Source organism: Plectrocnemia conspersa, unplaced genomic scaffold, assembly GCF_051122295.1.
Source record: "Plectrocnemia conspersa isolate PC_06_02 unplaced genomic scaffold, ASM5112229v1 ptg000008l, whole genome shotgun sequence".
Lineage (NCBI taxonomy): Eukaryota > Metazoa > Arthropoda > Insecta > Trichoptera > Polycentropodidae > Plectrocnemia > Plectrocnemia conspersa.
This window is the reverse complement of record NW_028277172.1, coordinates 22092523-22117185: the sequence shown is the minus strand read 5'-3', so window position 1 is coordinate 22117185 and position 24663 is coordinate 22092523. Positions and strand designations below refer to the sequence as shown.

Here is a 24663-nt window from a genome sequence, read left to right as displayed (position 1 = left end):
ATATTAAAAGTGTATTTTTTTCATGATTCGATTATAATATTTAACTATTATAATTAATATCAAAGGGTAGAATTTGAAATTAATTGCATTTATTTTTCCTTTTGCCGATATTGTTGGTTATAGTCTGAAATTTGTGTGGTTTAAAAGGGTTGAGTAGGAAAGTATGCTTTATAAATATAATTATATTTATAAATATCATATTTTAAAGTGTACATCAAAACCTATGTTAATATTAATCATAAATAAAAATAAAAACAAAATTGCTTTCTTATCTCTAAAAAAATAGAGTTTTATTTTGTATTTATAATTATGGACTTAAGCAAATATCACTCGCTTGCAGTTGAGAAGTTTTTTGTTATGGGGGCATTATTATATAGCATTTTATATCATACGGTCCGATAGGACACTGATAATATCGATCTTCACACTTCACACTATCGTGGCAATGAGTTTATCGTGTTAATGAGTAACATTCATAACCACAGGATTCATCAACGTCAAAATTAACAATATAAAATTGCTTCATCTAGACGCGCCAATTTATAATAAAATTATATAATATTCATGTCATTTTATAATCACATACTCTTCTGTGTATTTAAAGCATACGAATATAAAGTAGTTATTTCTCAGAACAATAAATTTGTAAGTGACTTAGTCCACTATCAAAATCACCGAAACATGGTATATGTATTTAAATTAAGCTTCAAACATTTTTTTAACTTAAAAAGTTTCAAAACATTAAGCACATATCCAAATGCTAAATTAGCGATTCAATGGGCTAAAAATAACCATCGATGTAAATATATTCGGATTAATTTTCTCGAGCGCGATTTGTAATCGAGACCATTATAAGCGATTCGAATCGCCGCTAAATCCTTTCGGATACCGGACGGAATGCCCAGCATCCTATAAGAGATGTCTCTAATAGCCCCTTACGAATGCAATAATGCCGGCGGACGGATGATAACTGCATCTCTCCGAGAGGGAGATTATTATTAAAAAAATACAGAAATGAACGCAAGCGGCTGCCAGCGGGTGCTCGGTCCCTCAGTTAAATGCAAAAGAGGTCTCGAATTATTGTGGCCGCCGGATACAATCGGACCTTGGTGAACAGGTGCTTCGCCACCTTTTTATTTATATTTCGGATGCAATTAACTTTAAGTTGACTTTGACGCAACGCTATTCATAAAGTTAATATGTTTAGTAAATGAGACGAAGAGATACATTCATAACTTGTGCAAAAAGTTCCTTAACTGTGTGCGTGTCTGTAGATATTCCAAAATAATTACACATTGATAACTCGGTTGAATTGTGTTAAATATAATTCGAATGCGACAAATGAAGTAAGAGTGCATGATTTTTTTATTAGCCCACAAACGTTATTTGTAATTCAATTAAAAAATAAATTGTTGAGAGATAGATATTCACTACTGTACTAGAACACAATAATTGTAAAAAATCAAACTTTACGCCTCCATCTTAATCGGTCGATAAACGGTCTGATTAACGACTCGTCGATTGGTTATCCGCAGTCATCTCAGTCAGCATCCAATCATCGGCGTTCGATCTCATACTAGCTACCATTGAAACGGTTTATAATTGAATTGTGCGTGAATAATCTTTTACGATGATCAGATCTACGTTTACCGTTTTAGCTCTTGTCATAGGGCATTATTATCATCTATCTGTTGCGAAAGGAGTATCTTTTCGCTGGGCCAGCATATGCATTTCTATGTATACACCGACATAAATTCAAAAGATGCCAAGATCAAGTCTCCAGCATGCAAATTTGGCGATGTCGCTGCAAGAGTGTCTTCCTTTGACCATAAACTGGTCGCTTGATGACCGCTCCGACTCTTCACAGCTGCTTTGATCCTTGGCCTGGACACCGACAGTTGGTTAACCGTTCGATGACTATGAATTTTTCGTATTGTAATAATCTTATCGTCTTTGATAGTATATTTTAAAATTTTGTAAATATATACATATAAATATTGGAAAAGTCCAGCACATTACGAATTACATCATACCAGTCTTTTGTACTCCTACTACTTTGTACGAAAATTTTGATTCTTTTTTACATATGTACATATATATATATATACGATTCACTCGAATTTTTTAAACATACTAATCCTTTTAATTTTTTTTATTTTTTTAATCTTTTACTTTAAAATTCGCCTTAATTTTTTGTATAGAGATATTATAAGCAATATGTATTATGATATACATATGTATATAGGTGTAAATCTAACAAACATTACTCAAGAAGAGAAAAAATCCTATTAAGTAGTATACTGTTATATAGTCAAATAAATTTAATTTCTGCTTGGTAAATTAAGATTTTAGAATGTGTTGAGAATATTCAGTCGCTTTCCGTTGATGTTGGTTTAATTGTGTGCAAAGATTTAAATAAAAGATTTTGATTTTCAAGCCTGTTCTCCGGTTGATTGCAAAATTCATTTCGTTGGCCATATTTATTATTTTTACCGGATAAATATTGTAAATGACACATTACTAATATCGTCATCAGTATTATTTTTATTAATTATTTTATGTTCCGATCCAGTGCAATATAAATAAGGAAAAAATCTTTAATATATATATTTTTGGTATAAAATTTAAAATATATATTTTTGGTATTAACTTCGAAAATAATTTTTAATTGGCAGCATTGTGAATATTATATAAAAATGTATTTAATCCATGAATTGCTCATTTCTTCTTCCATTAAATTTTGATTTCAGTGCTGAAAAAAATTATATTGACAAAGTAGTATTATTTAGAGATTTTAAAATTTTTTCACTAAAAAATCAGTCATGGTTTAATTTATCTGAATGTACTGGGACACGAGGAGGCACAAAATACTTAATAACGTCATCTTGTTTCAACATAATTTATTTAGCATAATGATATAAATTGTCCGAGAGCATTAATAAAATGATTTCAAATTGTAGCAAACGGTCAGTCAATGCACCGATAATATTGATCTTCACCCTAGTTGCTGAATTTCTATTCACTATTTCTATTTTAAAAATCACGATTTAAATATTAAGCACAAAATTTAACTACAAATTAATGAAATATGAACCGTGTGTCATAATTTAGCATAATTAATAATGAAGTTGATTTTTAAATAGTTTGCAAAATTTATGAAAAACTAATATATTTTGAAAAAATAAAATTGATCAAATTTATTTATTTCTAATGTAATTTTATTCTATTTTTATGGCAGAAAAGTGCAAAATTGTTGTTCAGTTATCTATAATTCTAAATCTAAGTCTCTACATTTAGTAATAAAAGCAAAATTTCAATTTTCAGAGCAGAGTTTATCATTATCAATTTGAGTGTATTTTCAATATTTGTATTTGAAAAACGTTTATAAAAATTTTGACCATTTTTAATAATGTTTATGGTTATGTCTTTGCAAAGGTTAAGTGAACGTCATTTGTTTAGATTTTCGAAAGTCTATTGCGATCTCTTCTTTTGGGTGTTGGCATTTCGCATTTTCTTTGAATCTAGCGCGGAATTATATAGTATTCTTTAAATGTTCCTTTTATTTATTTTGGAGTAGAATTTATAGTTATTAGCAAATGATTTATTTCTACTTATTATAATTATATGTAGTTTTTATAATATTATTTAAAACCTTCAAAACGCCACATAACGTGTGTGAATCATTTTAAATATTATGCTCGTAAAATATCGAGTTCAAGTATAAATGTCTCGAAGGGTTATTATCAGAATATAACTTCACGATACTATTCATAATGGAGGTTAAATTATAAATACGCTCCATTCTGAGCCATAAAACCGGACAAACCAAACACGCGTATCATTTAAGATTGCCATGGCTTATGCAAATTTGCTCTGTTGCAAAACGTTGATTCTCAAAATGTACATTTGCCATTATCGGACATTATGCGATTCGACACAGAAGTGTTTAGTCACACTGCATATGTGCATATTTTCCGAGAATGTAATTAAATAAATTATCACCAGACCTTCAGGTGTTAAATTATCATTTATTATTTGCATAATAATTAATTTTCTTATGTAAAAATTAAATATATATATGTATTTCCATGGTATAATTGATACCTTTGAGCGCTGCTTCGAAATCATTATTTTATGAAGATTATGGCCCATTTGCAGGATATTTTGCATGCATATAAGCATCGTTTGGATGGACTAAATGTTCTCGATATATCCAATTGCGAAAATAAGTTTTACGACTACAATCGCTGCGAGTGTTCTGATATCATATATACGCGACGGGTTGTAAAAGTAACATAATGATGACTGTTGAGAAGTGTCGTTTTAAAGATACCACGAAGAAAACATAACGTTACGGGAATGACGCATAATGACGCAAAATACCATACAAGAGGCGTTAGCATAAATTCAATCTATATATCGCGTTTAATAAGCGAGATTACCATGTTCAACGGCTGCTACGTAATTTAGCGAATGCATAATTGCAAGTTTGAAAACGTAAATTGTAGAGGGGTAAAAACTTTTATGGCTCATGAATGAACAAGAGCAGTAGCCAAGAAGTGTTTATGGTTTGTATCGACATGCTTGAATCTTATAACTTACGAGATTAAAGCCTTAACCAGATACTTTTTATATGCCACTTACATAGCTGATTATGAACATATTTTTTGAAGTCTAGGTTAATTGAAAAATTAAACATATTACGTATATTAATATGTAATAGAATACTTTACAACTCCAAATCAATATGTATTTTCATAGGTATATTTAAACAATATTTTTTTGCATATCTGCCACCTATTAATTTATATTATTTGATCAGTACTATATGTATACATTTTTCAAGATGAAAAATTCTCCGAATGTTTTTATATTTCGCAAAACGCATTTAGAAATTAAATGAATGCATCCCCGCAACGATATTGGGTGCTTTCAAAAAGTCCGTTGAATTCACTGCTGCATTTAGACCAGGTAGTGAGAGCGGTATATCGAAAGGACACAGGGAATCCCTATTTAACAGTCTGAAAGTATTTTTTCACAATGTAAGTTTTATGACGATAAGATAAATCTATTTCGATAAGCAAACACAATTTGCTTCGGCATCTTTGAGCGTTTGCTGGTTAACAAAAAAATAAAAATGCAAGTGTTTGCTGGATTTATTTAACAAAGGGTAAAGGGTTCAATAATGGCATACAATTTTGCGAGATTTTGCTTATAATCTAGGATTTGATTAGATAATTAATATTTAATATCGTTTTAAAAGTAATTTTATTCTTCACTTTTGCAAATATGAAAAGAGATACTTCTGCATGTCCAATTAAGGGATTCATAAATAAAAGATTATAAAATTTTCATTCAAAATTTAATGATGCTATCAAGTTTATAATCCGCGAGAGTTGCCAATGGTCGGTACTTTATAAAGTTTATGTTAATTTTTTGATTCATTGTAGAAACACATTTTTGTTGTCAACAATATATTGGGACGAGTGAGCCGTTTCACGTGTTTTTACGATAAGCAAATTTGAATATTAAAATTGTCCCACTTTCAAGGACAAAATGCGAAACAAGAGTGGTTCTGAAATCTTTTTTTGCCACTTTTATTATCTTACGTTGGTTTCATAACAAAATTTAATCTTGACTGTGGACTATGAGTAAAATTAAATCTTTCTAGATACAACTTTATAAAAATTACTTTAGTTTCATCTGATATTCCGCTTTCAAAAGCAATTTTCGATTCTAGCTATAAATATGTTTATATGGAGCGACTATATCCACAAGGTAACATAAATTAATGGAAAATAATTCAGAAAAAGTGATGTGTAATAAAACTTCGCACACCGAATCTTTAATTCAATAAATGAAAAATACTATTATTTTGGTTACTAATGCTACCGAAGCAAAATTAATGGATTCGTGGGATTTACAAAAACATTTTAAATTAAAAAGTTTTTCTAGAAGTCCAATTCTAGAAAAACTTTTTAATTGCTTGCTATCTATTAAATCTATTTCAACGGCAAGTGAACGCGTATTTTTTGTTGCTAACAATTTTTAATCAAAAAATTCTTTGAAATATGAAAAACTAGATGCATTGATAATTTTGAAATATTACTTTTTGAAAAAAAAAATCGGCAATGAAGCTGATATAATAATATGAGGCTGAAAATACAGATACAAAATTCAATTTTGAAATAAGATTACATAGCTTATATGGAATTTTAGTATTTTTTTAGCGCAAACCCGAAAGACAAACAGTCAATAACAATTAACGCCTTTGACATGGGAACGCTTCGTGTCAATGTTTTTGTGCTGCGGCAACACCGACGCCCCTTATTCAGGCCCGTTGAGCTTTCGTTTTTCGATTGGCAATTATTCATATTAGGCAGCGGCCACCGTGCTGCGATGTCAGAAAAAGCAACCGGGTCTGGCGTGTTTCCGTCAGAACGTCACTCGTTGCGTCAGGCGTCCAGATTGATGTTGACGTTGACGTTATGTGCGACGACGGACCGTGGACTTCATCTTTTTTGTCCATCTTTATAAAATAAGATCCGCGGTTAATTGAAAACAATTATTTTTCCCCTTTTTATAGAAATTGAGCGCTTATGGCCAAACTCGCGCGTCAAGTTGGCAGCATTGCATGACGCTGTCAACACTCGGATAATTTTAATCGTTATGATACGAATCACTGTAAGTGGTTTAATTAAATAAATAATATTGTTTTATATTTATTAAGTGTCACTGATATCCAGTAGATTAATTATATTAGAGCATAAAGACATATAATATATTATTATTATATTGATTTAAAAAAAAATTGGAGATCGCAGTAAGTAAAACGCAATATTCATAGGTAAGAAAGAGGTGAAAAATTTTTAGGAAGACAATTTAAATGAATATTATATAAAATAATTGTTATATAAATCAAATTGTTTGTGCATAGATTGCGGTAGCGAGCGAGCATTGTTCAGAATAGTTAGCACCCCATGAATAACTCATTTCTGAAGATTTACATTTAATTAATGCACAAGCAATTCATTTTATGCAAAAAATATTTATTTAAATCCACATGCCCCTTAATATAATTTCCTGTTAAATCGCACCCATTCTTTAGTACTTCAAAAATCAAGATTTACATCAAAAATCAAGATACGTACGTAAAAATGTTTATGGCGGGCTTATTCGGCGAAAGCGTACCATTGAAAAGCTTTTATTAAATTCTGCCCACTGACTGTGATTTCTTAACTGTTATATGGTTTTCATATATTTCTAAACAAGAAATATACAAAAACCTTAGGCAAGTTTGCCAGCAATTAATTCACCGCCAGCAATTAATCGCTAGCAGTTTACAGCTAGAAATGATCGTTAACATAATTTATTGTCAGATAATATATATAAATATATTGATCATTTTATATTAAAAATAATTTTTATATAGCTGTTATTTTTAGAATTATTTTTTGATTGATTGACGGTGTGGCAAGTTTAAAAAAATGAATATTTAAAACAAGATTTTATTATCACTTAATGATGTTAAAATTAAATGCTGTTCTAAAATGTTTATGTAACTCAATTTTACAGTTGCGATAGTCCCAAACCCAAACTTAACCTAAACAAATTAGATTTGAGATAGATTTGAGTTTTAACAGTAAATTGACGTTCAGCAACTGTGAAGTTAAATATTCAATAATATAAATATAATTTTACTAACTAGGTCAGTTAATATGTATCAGAGAATTGATTTATAATTAAACAATTTTTATTTTACCATACATATAATCGAATACTTTAAAAATAGATGTAAAATATATTCGGTATTTGGATTAGTATCTAGTTATTTTTTTCTTATTGATATATGATCAGTAACTATTTGACAAATATTAAAAACATTTTTATTATTAAATACATACATATTTACAATACAATTTTTCAGATGTTTGTATTAGTTTGTCATTTTAAATTAAGAGTTTTGTCACAATTTGCTAAAAATATTTAATTAAATTTCTATGATAGATTACGTTATGTGCTGTATAAGAAATTCCTAGAATTATGTAATTATATAATTACATTAAATTAAATTCATTATTGATTTGTGAATAGTATAATATCTTTTATAAATATTTTTATTTAATATTTAACAGTGATATCTATTAGTAAGTACTAAAAACAAAAGGTAGATATGTTTCTTACGATTCTCACCGTATATTTTAGTTTCCATATGATTTTTTCTGTATAAAATTAATTAAAATATTATGGCGTATCAAGTCGACGCGTTTTAATTATATCAATTAAAATAGATTAGGTAGCATATCATGTTTCATGCAACTGTCTAAGAAAACAATGATAGCTGTGAAACAATATTATTTTGTATTGCATTTACTTAATACACATCATCTTTACAAACAAACAGATTGTTCGCAGTTTGTTTTTCCTCAGAACGAAAGCAAATCATATAATTAAACAATATTTATAACGATAGCGAGTAACATATAATTAAACCAGTGGCATTTCATTTCCTGTTTTAGCATTTTGTAAGGAAAAGGATGAGCATTGCAGTAGATCAAACGCGTGTCTATATTTAATTTAAAAATTTAGAAATTAATGTAGAAAGGTGAATTATATATTTTTTTAAAGTATAACGTAAAAGTATACTTGAGAATTGTTGTGTCGTTGCGTGCAAAAAGCATTTTTAGGTACCACGCAAACAATGGCCCTCATTAAAGACAAATAATGTATTCGTGTTGCATTTGTGAATGCATTTTATTAGATTTATAATTTATATAATTAACATATAAAAGTGCTTATATAGCTACTTACATATTTATAAATAAACAACTTATTCTTATTCTATTTTTTATTAATTCATCATAAAATAGAAATATTTATTCCTTTCAAAAATAATTGTTCAACATAAAATACATAGCTAGAGTTTTTTTTTGGTAAATACATATAGGACTTCATTATATTTCGTTTCGTTGCACTTGATAATTATAATCTAAACAATTAAAATTTGCATTTCTTTATCGTTACACAATTTATCGATAAGCAATATTTTGTATGAATATTTGTTTGTTGTCTATAAGTTTTTCTTGTAGTAAATAATCTTTTGAAACACTTTTATTTGTTTAGTTTATATTTTGTGAGCTCATCCAAATTCACCCTACATAATTAAACGATTGCCCTTGTGACTTGTTAATAGTCACTATGTACTTACTAAAATTTATATGTATATTTTCTACCTAACGAAAATTGACAAAAATTAAAAAAGGTATTTATTAATAGTGTGATAATTTCTCCACTTGAACTTAATATGACACAATGTTAATAGCAGCAAGGGATAAACTAAATTCATTAATAGCAGTAAGAATTAATATGACACAAACATGAATCTAGTCACTAGATATCTATAGATAATTGTATAATATCATATAATACTATTCATAGTTTATAGAAAAATATTATGGATATAATCTTTGTGCAAATGTTCACCTTAGTTATTTGTAATCTCTCTGAAATGTTGTTCTTAAAGAATGTAATATTTAAAATTAATAATGTTAGGTTGTTTTAAATGCAGTTGTCGATTTTAACTTGGTCGAAAACGGATCGTGATTGGAACAATACCTTTGTAGTAAAGAACCCTTTTGAAAATTATTTTACGAATGGTGTTGTGGTCTTTATCTTTTAACTTATTGGCAGTCAGATATGTTTTTTTGTTTTGAGCTACGCATGTCGACAAAAGATTTATAAAGCTAATTGACATATAATTGTTCGTAGGTTTGTAGCAGACATTTTTTCTATAATTGTTTTATGTATTATGTCGTCGCAGTGTGAACGCTCGGCAACGAGCGTTCCCACTGCGACGGTGACGCCACGATTTTATTGCTTTTAGCGTGGATTTTTGACTTCTGAGAAATGATATTTGTTTTTTGCGCTCTTCTATTGGTCAAAATTCGGTTTAGATGTTCTTCATTTAATTATCAAACATTAAAAATCGTAATATTGTAAAAATCGTGAATTGAATTGCAGCTTCTTATCTTTTCTTATTTTGCGTCCATACTTTACATAGCTTCTTATCATACCAATATAGCCATATTTCTGTCGTTGTTTTAGTTATTTTTGTGGTCTTTTTTTTAGTGGGACCGGCGATTGAGTAGTAACCGAAATTTTATTTCATTTTTAAACTTTTACACTTAAAAATAAAAATAATGTCATCATTGTTTTTGACCATCGTGGCGCATTGGGGTAACCTGTTAGGCCACGATGGTCTTAATTTAACCAATATTTAGATAATTTAAATATAATATTTAGATAAAAATACAGAAAACTTATTTGTAGTGTAAAATTTCAATGGTCTGCTTATTGCAGACCTTATCATGTAAGAAATTTCTGAAATTCTTGATATTAAATTTTTTACATTTTTTCTCGGTAATGTACACTCAGTATACATGTAAAAATGTGAATATTATATATTTAAAATTGAAAAAAACATGATTACTATTATGAAATATAATAACTTTTAAAGTCGAAACATTACAACGGGTACTAAATATTAGGTATGAACAACAAAGCTTATAGAAAACATCATATATATGTATAAAAAACATATTTTGTGATGTAAAAGTCTTAGATACTTTTTACCGCACGTTACGCTACGATCGATAATTTTCGTATCAAATTATAAAAAGCACAATATTTTTTTCTTTTTATTTAGTTTGTGCGGCATCCATTAGTCAAGCTTTTTACAGTATTTAGGCTGTTTTGAGTGGTCCATAACTGTTGAATTATTGACGCCTAATGCTTTAAATAACATGCATCTTTTTCATCCTTAAACTAATAACTTAGTTTAAAGCTAAATTAATAATAAATAGTTAATATTATTATATGACCTTATTAATATATGAGGCAACTTTAGTATACCATCTTCAAGGTAATATCTAAAGGTTATAATTTAGGCTTAGGTGTAGGACAAAAATAGGTAACAAAATCGATATCGGAAACAGTGTTAGTGACACTGCTTCCGTTGTCGAAATTTTTGACTAAAAATCTAAGTGCATCGATTGCGGCCTCACGAAGACAGTCCGTCAAGTCAGAGGGCTTCGCCCTCCTCAGGTGCCTCCTCCCCCGCCTCGTCTTGTCCGTCAGCCAATCGGCAGGTGGTGCGCCACGCGGACACGCCCCGAACACTTTTATTACCTACGACGTCCGTTGACATAAAGGCTAAAGCGCCAAAGGAAAACGTCCTGGAAGTGACGTTTTGCTTCGGAAGACCTGAGAGGACTATAATTTTAAAGTCTCTCTTGGTATTACAATTTTTATACTACGGACAACACGCCAAGACCCGCTTTTATGCAAATCGACAAGAGTTTCATTTGCTATTTACATATTTATAATGCAGTAATAATGTGCGCAGGACTTTAATGTGGGAAAAGGCAAAGATACAGTGAATATACTTATAGTACGATGGGTTAATAATACATATAACTATCTACAAAAAATACGTTTTTTTTGTTCAGTATATATGTAATTTTCCAAGATAACTACAAAGAAAGAAATAGTCGAAAACGTATGTCCTCAATTTTAAATAAAGGCGTTCTAAAATAATAAATTTCTATTTTCATTGAATCCGATTTAGAAATGGCCTGTCATTAAATTGATGAATAAATAATTGAGACCATTTCTTACTTACACAAAACTAAGAAGATATGGAGGAGTCTGTCGAAGGAAAGAGGAAAAGGCTTTGGTCCTAAATATTATGAAGATTTTAAGTGAAGTTGCTTCAGAAACATGACTAAAATATATCTTTAGCTTAGAAAATGATAGCTAGCTTTTAGTTTACCGTGTAACATATTTTTTTCAAAACAATAATAATGTTATATAGGTGTATAATTAGGTATTTACATGTCTATATATTTTTTTTCTAATTCACTCACCAAATAATCGGATAGTCGAGGATAATACAGGTTTTAATAAATTTATAGCTCATTAGTACACAGGTACACAAGGTTCTACTAAATTTATAGTTCATTAGACAATTTTACTACGTTCCATCGAGAACGCAAAACTATAAAAGCTAATTATCCTAATATAATTATTTTATGACATTTTTAATTGATCTATACTTTTTATAATAACGCTCATTTGCATAAATCATATTATAAATTACTGAACTTTGAAAATTTCACAGTGATTTACAGTATTTATTTTGAAGAGTAAGTGCATAAAAACATTGCTTAACCCTTTGTAGTTCAAAGTGTTGCCATAAGTCAAAGCCATTTTAAACAAATATATTTATTTAAATAATTTAATGATCAGTAAATATAATAATTAAAATAAAAATCTATTTCTTTTATATTAAATCATACTATGTAATATTTTATGAAATACATTTTATTCAATAGACAATTTTACTATGTTCCATAGAGAATGTAAAACTATAAAAGCTAATTATTCTAATATAATTATTTTATGATATATATTTACGTTTTTATGATTGTGATCACTTCCAATGAATCATATTATAAATTAATGCACTTTGAAAGTTTCACAGTGACTTACAGTATTTATTTTGTACAGTAAGTGCATAAAACATTGCTTAACCTTTTGTAGTTCAAAGTGCTGCCATTAATCCAAGCCATTTTGAAAAAATATATTTAATTAAATAATTTATTGATCTGTAAATATAATAATTATAATAATTTTTTTTTCTATATTATATCGTTCTATGTGTATAATTTATGAAATAAATTTTATTTTTCATAATTAATTTTTATTATATTATTTGTATTTTTTTTTATTGAAATTTAATTTTTTTAATTGAGTCGAGTTTAATTGATATTTATTCTAGAAATGTATTAATATTAATCTTATTCGATTATAAAGGTTTTATTAAATTATAGAGAGATATTTATATAATAAATAAAATTAAAAATATATTTTACTTATTTAGTTTTATTATTTATTTTATTTAAAATATTATCAATTTTAAGATATAAGTTTAAATAAATTGAAAAAAATGTCCAGACGTTATGGACATAGGAGGTGCCAGTAAAAATTCTCCAAATGGTTAATGCGTGGTTCATCAAGTGTTGCTAAATTTCTGTCCTATGATTATTCGATCGTCCTGAGGGGTAGTATTGGTATGTGTACACAGGGCGAATATTATCTTATCACCCCTTTCATTATTGCTCTACTTAATAATGATATGGGAGTTCCTCAAAGGTCCAATCTGGACCCTCTGCTTTTTACATTATTTGGTAATGAAATAAATACTGCAGTTATAAATTCAAGTTTTCTTCTATATACAGACGATTTGAAATTATATAAATGCATTAGATCTGTTGCATACTCCTCTCTATAGAATAATTTAGATTTTCTACCTCTTGTATAAAATGCATGTCATCCATGCTCTTATATTAGATTGCTATCTAACAGCTAGTATATCATATTTTTTTAGAAGTAGTTTAATTTTGGAATCTTTAACAGCATTTCCACAAAGTAGAAGTGTTAAACTTTAGATACTATAACACCTGGAAAATATTTTCTAGTTGGAATATATAGATTTTTAAAAAGTCATGAATTATCAGTAAAAATATTCTTTTCTTCTCGGCGGATTTAACTCAGTTATTCTCGTATTTGAGCGATCATAGATAATCTATGGCAGCCGATTGCCCCCAAGGGTGCAAACTGGGCCTGCTTTACTGGGTGTGCTTTATTCGATTCTTAATCGTAATATTGTTCTAAAAAGTCTTAATATAAACGCTTGTTAATCGAGCGTTTTTACTGTGATGGCACGATTTTATTGTTTTTCACCTGGACTGAAAATTCACAATATGGCAACACTGAGCAGCAAAGAAAACACGACAAATTACCAGATAAATATTTTGCATAATATTTATTTGTAGCATAGAAATGGTTAACTCGTACCTATTATTTTTATGCAATAAATTATATTACAATGTTAAAAAATATATATTAAATGCCAATTTTGTCATGAAGTCCGCAATTATTGTTTTCCCAGAGCCCGGATTCGCTCTCGGCGGCCCTGATCGCATGTAGTGATATTTTTCTTTGATTTGTATTATCCACAAGCCTTTTATGGTTTTATGAAGTTTATCTTTTTATATTTGTTACTTATAGTAGCCATAATCATAACAACTAATAGGTGACAAACAAAATAAAGAAGAAAAAGTTCTTTGTAATTGCCGAAATTCCAGAAAATACTCATATTTTCTAGTTATTATTGTGAGGCTGTTGACTTATAAATGCGAATAATGTTTAATTGTAAATATTTCTAAAGTCATTCATTATGGTAATTTTTTTTTGACCATTTACCGAGTGTTGTCTTTTCGGGTAAGCAAGAAGTGTAAAACTTTAAAAATATGGATAGATAATGTACGGAACCTGCGTATTTTTTTTTATTAATATAAGTTTTCAATATAAAATATATGTTTTAAACGTCACCACTCTATGAAATTTAAAATCCGGGCTTGCTACATACCTGTTCGGTGGAGATATGCACAAGCCCTAGAATTTGTTGGACTTTGAAACTTTTAATGAATATCCCCTCAGATACGCAATCGTTTATTTAAAGATCCAATGGACTCAAAATAAATTAATTTGTTTTGTGAAACATTTTCTTTTGCAATTCATGTTGTCGCAACAATAGTGGGTGGTCCCGAGAACGTAAAAGTTATGATACGCGTTTAAAATAATTAAACTGGTGGTTCAGATGAACGCTACCAATGTTGTGATTTGAAGCAGTTTTAAAATTTATCAGAAGTAAAGAATACAAAAAATTAAAACCATAACCAATAAAATCTTGCTGTCATTGTTATAGTGTGAACGATCGGTTATGAACGTACTTTTACGAAAAAATATTTTTTTACAATTCTAAATTTAATCGTAAATTAGAATACAACCTTATATCTATTTTTATGATATTCGAAAAATCTTATTATTAAAAAAATGTAATAAGAATATTTGAATAGGTTAATTACTAATGATTGGTGACAAAATAATTGAATTCGTATATTTCTTTAAACACAGTTTGATTGTATCTTAAAAATTATGTTGTGAATATAATACAATGAAAACAAAAAAAAATGTTTTTGATTTCTGCTTATATATGCTCACGATTCATTAAAAGCTGTCATTGACACGTCATACATAATACGGCTTTTTATACCAATTTAAATTGACTAGGAACTAATGGCCGGTCTGTTTATAATTATGCCACAATAAACGAACGATTAGATTAATTTTTTTTTATAAACGCACTAATATTATCGATATAATTCGTTTTTTAATCACTCGATGAATATTAAAAACGTACGAAATTTACGATAATCGTCAGCGAAGTTTGTGCAAAGAATATATTTAAGGCTGTATATAAATATTATTTATTTACTGCTATAGCTTCGATGTTATCGTCTTTCACATATAATACTTTCCATGTGGAAAAGCGCGGAAAAAGGCAACCGAGCCACTTTTAGATGAAAAGCTACGATAGGAGTGAAAATTAAATCTTTCCAATAGCCGAAAACATTTTATGACGGGCGATAGGTAGTAGCGTAGGTGAAATATGCTTTGTGAACTCTGTCGTGAAACGAAATGAGTCAGTAATATCCCTATTTAACATTTTAATCACCCCAGTATCCATTTGCATGCTATAACAGTATGAAATATGTATTGGCCGTATTTCGAGATTGTTAACTCGAGATATTAGATAATTGCTTAGCGGTCGGGACCCTTTACATATTGTACACTAACAGGCGATATTTTACGTGTACTAGGTAGTGTATTTCAATTACTTATTTTATAAGAGTAGTTTTATTCTTGACAATAAATTAACCATAGATTATAATTTTAAATTAATGACTACATTTTCACCTTATTGATGCTGTTGTCTTCAAAATTTAAATATGGTTTAAAATTATACAGTTTTTTTTATTATTTAATAAATAATGATTGATAAAACAATAAAATTATTATAAATTAACTTTAAAATAAGTTTACTATATATATACACAATATTACACATTATCTTACGTAATTAAATTGAATAAGTATTAATCTGTCGGGACTACTTATAATCGTCGCGATGCAATAACTTGTACAAGACTCGTTAAAAAGTATTATTAACTAATTGTTTTATAACCCGCAAATTTATGATGCAACGGAACAGCATTCATGTCTTTACTTTAGAGTAGACACCAGTTATGCATTTCTTTATCGAAAGCAATTAACGTTAAAACGGTATTATTATGGGTTGCACGCGCAGTAAGCGACGAGAACAAGGCAACGCGCCTGCCTCATACTGCGAGAAAAAATGAATGCACTCTTAAAAATTATTTATGTAAAACTGTTGTTCATAATCCATATTCCACCGATTTAGTACCATCAGATTACCATTTATTTAAGTCATAATTTAGTTGGTAAAAAATTAATAGTGTTAGTGAAGTTAAAACATTTCTTTATATGTATTTTAATTCACAACTAGTCAGTTTTTATAAATGTGGGATTATAAAGAAGGTTGTATCTGTTGATGAAAATTATTTTGTAGAATATAATTGTAAAATGAATTTGTGATTGAAAAAATAGTTTTTATTAAAAAAAACGTTCTTTCTTTTGGGTTCCACTAATATTATTTCAAGTAGAACGAAAATTATTCTTGCTATTGAATTTCGGCATGGCTTTTCGAGACCATATTTGTTTTTTTTATGAAGCCTTCTATCTCAGATTTTAAGCAAAACTACTGTCACAGACTTGGCTGCCTTTTCGTTGGTCGATTAAAAATCTTTTCTAATAAAAAAACTAATAATGTAATAATATTTCTCACATGTTATTTTGAAACCATTTAGCACATTTTTATCGCTGTGTCCTTTAAGAAAGACGATTATTTTTTGTTTCACCCTAATGTACAATGTGCACGTAAAGTTTAAATATCGTTCCCGAGCGATCAGGTAGCGAGCCACCGTTCTTAAACTCTGTCCAAACCGTCCCTATTTTACTTGGTATCCTTAATTTTAATTATCCTACACGTTAATAGAGCCTCGATTCATACAAAGTACTTTTTAAAAAAAAGTAAATCTAAAATTGCACGTTGCAAATAAATTATACAAGATTCTTTCAAAAGTCATAAACAATATTTTACTAAGGATGTTTTGTTCTATGCACGTGTTAAGAAACCGCGTTTTAATGGTCTGGTTAAAATAAATATTGCGTAATGGACTAATGATGTATTAAGGACGTAATAGCGTATTCGTAACGTCTCAGACTAGTAATTCTGAGGTTGCGGGTTCGGGCCCCATCAGCAGCATTCGACTTTTTATTTTATAAGAAATGCCATATTATAAAAAAAATCGGCCCTAGCTGCAGTGACATATATCTATTGGTTGCTTTATTCACGCGAGTCCAACAAATCTCATACATCATGGCTTTATTAATTTTTTTTCTGCTCTTTACTGGGACTGTTTATAATAAATTATATAGTGTATACGTATCTATAGATTAGATTTAAGAAATAAACAATTTTATCGTAGGATCAAGTTCAAGGCAAATTTTAGGATTCACAGCATGAGCAGGTACTTATTAATTTATTTAAATTAAATTAGCAAAACAGGTTACCCCAATGCGTTGCTATAGGCAAAAAATAAATGTTAAATGTTTTCAATTAAATGAACTGGAAGATTACCTTGTTTTCTTTACAATGGCTCTTAACGGATATTATACTTACTTATTAACTAAAATGCATGCAATTTAAAAAAATAATAATAATGTTTATTTACCAATTGTTATTTTGTTAGGAAGGAACAGGTTAAAACTTATTTTATTTTACTCTTTGTTGCCGAGTCTCTATGTGTACTTATCTGAATATCGATGTATTTCATAATAAAAATGATACATCTTTGGTAAAAAAAAATCTTTTTTAAAGATGCAAAATATAAAATGTATCCGATTTTTTTCTTTAATGTAGTAAATACCGATACATAATATTTTGGCAAGTAAAGGGTTAAATAATTATCTAAAAACTGTAAGGTTACTTAAGGACGCGGAACGAATTTTTAATACCTTACCTATAAATTACATCGTTGACATATATTCCCTTTTTTAATAAAAAATGAAGTAACGCAGCGCATTTTTTGCCCCCCCCCTTAAATATACTGATTGTTTTTGGAACATTTTCATGACAATATTAATCTCACCTAAGTTAGAATAAATAATAAAGGCATAAGTCGTTAACTCGGTAATCTGGACAATGAATGTAGAAAAAAATATCGTCTCCAATTCACCGGCAGCAATTAATCGTTAGCAGCTTACTGCATGCAAACAATTTATAGCATACAAATGCAAATCTCTAGCATTTTTTACAAACTCTGTGGGCTAAAAAAAATATTTTTTTTTAAATCAAGATGTATTTTAAGAGATTTAAAATGTCTATGAAACTCAATTTGACAGTTGCGAATAGTCCATTTGTTGTTTAAACACAAAAATAACCTAAATGAATTATTCTAACGGAATTTCAAAAACTATAATTATTTTTAGAAATTTCATTAGGTTAGGTTTGGGTTTGAATATTATGAATATACATTTACTAACTAGGCCAGTTAAAATGTTTCAAATTAGTAATTTATAATTTCAATGGGCAATATCAGTGTACTTGTATTTACTGCGCGATGATAAAAATAACATTAATTATATGTATTGCTTGACGTTAAAATATGCTAGTGATCATTTGTAGGCTATACATTGTTTATGCAAGTGATTAATTGCTGGCGGTAAATTGCTGGTGGTGTCCATTATAGTTTATTAACTGCACGTTTTTGTTGATATATCATGAAATACTAATATAATATGAAATGCGAAAAAAAGGCGCATTAAATTTAAATAATAAAATAATTAAAAGACTATAAAATTACTTGTACATATATTTAAATATATTTATAATAAATAGTCTTCAACATAATTTTAATAAAGATCTACAAATATCAAATTTTGACGTGATCATTTTTGCTAAAAAATATTAATTTTCTTAACGCATTAGTTGCATCTGTGTTCGGAAAATCTTCAATGCTCTTCACGGCCGCCATACAATTTTCATGATAGAGATTCATCGTTTTGGATATGGCTGTCGTCTTATTAACAGCAGTCTTAAAAATATCATAATCTGGTTGGTTACCATTCGAAAAGTCTATCTCGTCATATAAAGAAGGGTCGTCTTCTAAAGCGAACAGCACTGGAGCAGAAACCAACGAGAATGTTTCGTCGCATTCTGAAGAGAACGATTCGACATCCATCGCTGCTTGCCAAGCCAAAGCCACATGACATCCAAAATTATAACCTTTGCTTTGCATCTTTTGATCATGACCTCCAAGATGAAGAGCTCCTTCGCATCCTCGGCCCAAGAGACTGGCCCCATTCAACATATTCCTCATAGTCCATTCCTTGACTGGATCTCCTATGCAGTCGAATGTATTTAAAGGTTCAGTCTTTCTACTATTGTCAATCATAGATATTATATTGTTGTCTTGATTGATATCAATGACGATTCTATCATTGGATTTTTCGGGTTTTGATGGTATTGGAGTGTTTTGTAAGGTCCTTTCGCCGACAAACTCAGCTTCAGTTAAATCCCGCAGAGCTGACGATATGAGCATTGATAAGTGTTGATCTTTCAGTGCAGATAGCATACCATTGGCTGTCGCTAATAAGTAATCTCCGGTCAACAAAGCGATTTTATTTCCAAATACCATAATGTCATTATTCTTGGGATCGATATTTTCTCTAATGTTAACCAAACACTTGTGAATGAGATGACCAGTCCTGATCATTTCTGTAATTTCGGCATAATTTCTCTGACTGTGCAGAACGCCGTTGACTTCGACGGTCTCGATAATTTCATCATACTTTGGTATATTTCCGACTGCCTTCGATATCAATAAAACTAGCAAGCCCCAAGCTTGAGAATTGTTTTTGCCACCATACAGTAAAGTTTTCGCAATTCGCAATATGGGATGCTCGCTGCCGACCTGTAACATATATTCAATATTAATAAATATATAAAAATTAATTATTATCACAATATGTAATAAATGCATGAGATTGTAAGCTCAATAAAACTAGCACCAATAGAGTTAGAAATAGTACCCAGGAATAAACAAAGCGTAAAATGAATATAAAAAATACATACTCGGCCAATTAAATGATTGAGTGTATTGAATCATGAGTGTAGTTTGTTAAGTACTCACTGTAGATTATAATAATATATAAACAGCACGCATGAGCTTAAAGTAAAAATACAGTGAAATTATAGTAATATATTTATTAAATATGAATTATAAAAAATGTTTATAAATATATTTTTCATTATATTATATATGTATATAACTATGTTAGTGTTATTCACATGATATTTGTATAATTACTATAAACAATTTAATGCACATAGTATAATAAACACGAGGAGATATAGTGTTAGTTTCTAAATGTAGACTTTGTCTTATGTCGAATATTAGTTTTTGTACTGGAAATATTATTAATAAAAAAACACATTTACAGTAAAAAATACTTCATTGTCATTTGCGTACAATATTTTATGTAAATTTTGGATTATCAAATATTTTTCGACTTTAACGCACATTGTACGTATATCAATTTTTTATTGGAAATATTATTTATGGTATTATTTTGACTAAATTTTGATATTGTCTCATAGATTTCTTTTCCAAGACATTGTGATATGTTTGGTTTTTAATGTGTTTATTTTATTGAAAGAATTCATATATAAACTGTAATCACTTTTGCTTTCACAGAATAATAATAATATTATGATACATATTATATCTTTAGATGTAAATGTAAATCGGCTAATAGCACTTTATAGTTAAAATTATTTAATAAAGCTATTTTGCTCTCACCGTTTTGATACCTAAGAATCTTACATATCCATAATATAATGTAATCATAAAAAAATACTAAAATAATAACTTGACCATTTTATTTGCTATACTGTCAGAAAAAGTATACGTGGTAAATATGATAAAAAAATTACATGTAAAAAATAGGAGAAAGAACCAGATAATTTTATTTTAAAGAATGTAAATCACACAGTTTTTTTATTATTCCTGTAAAATATATATTAATAAGAGTAACTAATATGTATATAGAATTAATTTAAAGCCAAGTTTTAGGCTCCAAAATATATTAATGGTAATTTACAGTTTATAAGAAGGTATTCTTCTATATAAAAATATTTAAAAAATGCTTATTATTTTTGCATAATATTAAATCTATAATTATTCATTTCTGCTTCTGTTTTTTGTTATTAGTATTTTGACACAGCCATTATTTTACGCTACGTGTGACGTCTATCATAATTTATTAAAAAGTAATAAAAACATCGTGAAAAAAAATTTTGTAAAAAATTTTGTAAGACTATGAGAGAAAAATTTAGCATATTTAAAATTAATGTTTGATATCACAAATAAGCCGCGTTATTATTTCCCAATAAAATGCTATTCTATTTTATATTTTAAGGAATGCGAAAAATTGTTGACTGAAAAGGTTTAAATTTATATTTTCGGTGAAAATTATGGATAATTATCGACTAAGTATGTCAACTGTTTTTATTGTTTAATTTGGATGCACTGTAATATGCATTTGACTAAAGAAACCCATTTTTTTCCTAAATGCTCAATATATGTAGAATTAGTAAGTGTAGGATATGTCAACTACAATTTTATTATGCGAAAAACTATATAATTTGTTGAACTATATATGATTAATTGTAATGTTATAAATGACGTTTTCATAGGTTTATACGTATTTCTTTTGGGAAATCATTTTCAATTTCATGAATTTGTGATATGATTAGGTTAACCATGACCTTATAGCACATATTACGGAAAAAAAGTATTTAAGGTTATGTCATATATGCCCATCATAAAAATATCATTAGCTATTTCTCATGAAATCTGATCTTTTTAATTTAAAAGTTATTTAAATGCCATTTAAAAAAATACATTACATTTTTTATTGTAAATATTCAGTTGCAGTATGAAAGACGTTTACCCAATGTATTATAACGGGGCAAATACAATCAAATACTACTAAGTAAGCAGTGAAACACTAGACTGAAATTTATTTTGTTGATTAGTTAGTCTTATTTAAGTTTACAATCAATATATGTCATTGTGAGTAGATACTGCAGAATCCGTTATTAAATATTAAAGACTAAAAAAGATGATTCTACCCGTTCCGTAGATTGCCATCAGCTAATATGACGGATAGGTACTACTTGATCTGTTGGTTAAATGGCCGAAGTGCACCTATTGCAAAAAATATTGAATATCTGTAGTTTTTATCATGTAGCCAGCCTGATTAAAAAAGTTTTTTAAATGAAGTTTTTGAAAACACGATAACTCCCGTACCTTTAATCGTATCGCTATACATTTTTACTAAAAAATAGATCTTGTAAATCGATAAATCTGCCTGATCTACCTAATTGTTTAAAACTTGCAGCTATTTAAAAATTAAAAGTCGTAATTTATAAAAATATTACAGAGAAAAATTAGAGATTAAAAAATGTTTTTTATGCAATGAAAATAAATTTGAATTTTTATTTTTTTATTTATACGGTATATAACGATTTTTTAGAACACGTAAACTCATAGTTTTGATCGTACCACAATAAAACTATATTCAAAAATAGTACTTGTAAATATCGCTGTTAAGTTTAATTCGTCTAATCCTCCATCTTGTTTCAAAGCAAAACTACGAGTTATTGTGTTCAAAAAAATTAAGTACAGTATAAATGAAAATCAAAAAAATATATTTAATTATTAACAAAGTAATTTTGTAATAAAAAATCATTGAGAAAAAAGTAAAGATGGTAAAAATATTTTATAATAAAAATAAAAATGATTTTTTAATATCATTTTGAATACAATTTAAAATGTATTTGAAATGATATCTCAAATCACAAAAATGTCTCGACAATGTTTGTTAAATATTTATGATCCGGTATCTTGTTTTAAAATGGCGGGTATTAAAAGAATAAAAAAATCGTAGAAAAAATGTTTTATAATATAAATTAAAAATAAATTTAAATTTTTATAAAAAAATAAAAAAAAAAGTTTTTCGACCACGATAACTACCATAGTTTCGCTATAAAACATAGCTTTAAAAAACTTTTAAAATATCTCAGTTAATTTTGTAAAATACGTCTGATATCTTTTTTTTTAAATTAAAAAATCGCTTAAAAACAGTAGAGAAAAAAGTAAAGGTGTCAAAAATATGTTTAGATAAATTTTTTTTTTTTAATTTTATTATTTTTAACAGTATATGTAACTATCGTAGTTTCGCTATAAAACATCACAAAAAAGTAGACTAAATATTTTGGCTCAGTTTGCTAGATTCACCATCTTGTTTCAAAATGACGGCAATTAAATAGATTAAAAGCCCGAAACTTCGTTTAAAAAAAAAATAAACTTGATTTTCTACAAAATGTTTTTTTTTTAGTCATTTATAGGGTATATAACGGTTTTTGGGAATACGATAACTCCCGTAGTTTTATACTTATCGCTATAAAACAAAATGGCAAATAATAAAAATATTATTTGCCATTTTGTTTTAAACTAATAGCTATTTAGAAATTAATAAAATGCTAACTTTGTTAAAAGAAATCGTAAAAAATAAAAGGGTCAAAAATGTTGGATATTAGATACTAAAAATATTAAAAAAACTTTTATACACAAATTTAATATAGACATTTTTTTTTTAATTTTCAGATATAATGTGAAAAATAATAGGTCTTAAATACACCAACATATTGAATTAATTTAGGCCATAATTTAAAAAAGGCCGCTCAACAAGTTATGCGTGTATTTTGGTGGACAGTGTTGTTATGGCACCGCGTGTGTTTGGATGCGCGCGCATCGTATGGCCCAAAAACGCGGTGTTATGTAATGTCGCCGTCGCCAGCTGTCACCGACCAATTTCCTCAAGTGCAGAGCCACGTTCGCCACCTCGTCGCTCATCAGCCATCTCAGATTGGCGAATGACGACGGATAGCCGACGATCCTCTCAGCTTCGCTCACGGCCCTGTCCCATTCCGGTTTCGATCTGTCGCTGGAGTATAACCTCACACTCGGCCGGCCGATAAGTCTTATCGAGCGGGACGCGGCGATGATAACGCGCACTTTGTGACATAGATTCGACGCAGGGCCGCATTTGGCGAACATATTCAACGTCCAAATTGATACAAATTGATCACTGATTGACGAACATCGGTAGCTATTGCTCGACCGCGACGCGCACTCTTGCACTCGTGACTTCTCTCTTCGTCTTTATATCCCACTCGCACCCGTACGACTGTGCTATTAAAATAATACGAGTAAAAAAGCGATGCTAGATTATGATTACTTTTTATGCATATAGAAAAAAACAATTAGCATTATGGTGACAATAATTTATTAATTTACATTTTTATTTTGACAATATTTATTTACTTAAATACATGTGTAAATAATTAAAAATAATAAAATTCACAAAAACAATATATTATTATATATTATATTATAGCTATACCATAAGGCATCCACAAACTGTTTTTGCAATTGCAATTTTTTCTTCAAAGAATCAATAATATCGCCTAGGAAATATATTTTTCAG

General features: G+C 28.6%; 1 protein-coding gene across 1 annotated transcript; it reads right to left on the bottom strand.

Moving 5' to 3' along the window:
* Positions 1-18907: 18907 nt before the first annotated feature.
* On the bottom strand, positions 18908-24395 carry LOC148233401 (all trans-polyprenyl-diphosphate synthase PDSS2-like). Its single transcript, XM_088190668.1, has 2 exons — positions 23985-24395; positions 18908-20021 (listed from the first exon to the last, which is right to left on the bottom strand). Exons 1-2 carry the CDS (start codon positions 24231-24233, stop codon positions 18981-18983), a joined length of 1290 nt encoding a protein of 429 aa, XP_088046794.1. The 5' UTR covers positions 24234-24395; the 3' UTR covers positions 18908-18980.
* Between the last annotated feature and the right edge of the window lie 268 nt (positions 24396-24663).

Excerpts from the sequence above, each read along its gene's own strand:
- LOC148233401 (XM_088190668.1), bottom strand. The coding sequence starts at position 24,233 with ATGTTCGCCAAATGCGGCCCTGCGTCGAATCTATGTCACAAAGTGCGC. Across the intron at positions 20,022-23,984 it reads CTCTGCACTTGAGGAAATTG|GTCGGCAGCGAGCATCCCAT; the intron begins GTCGGTGACAGC and ends TATATGTTACAG.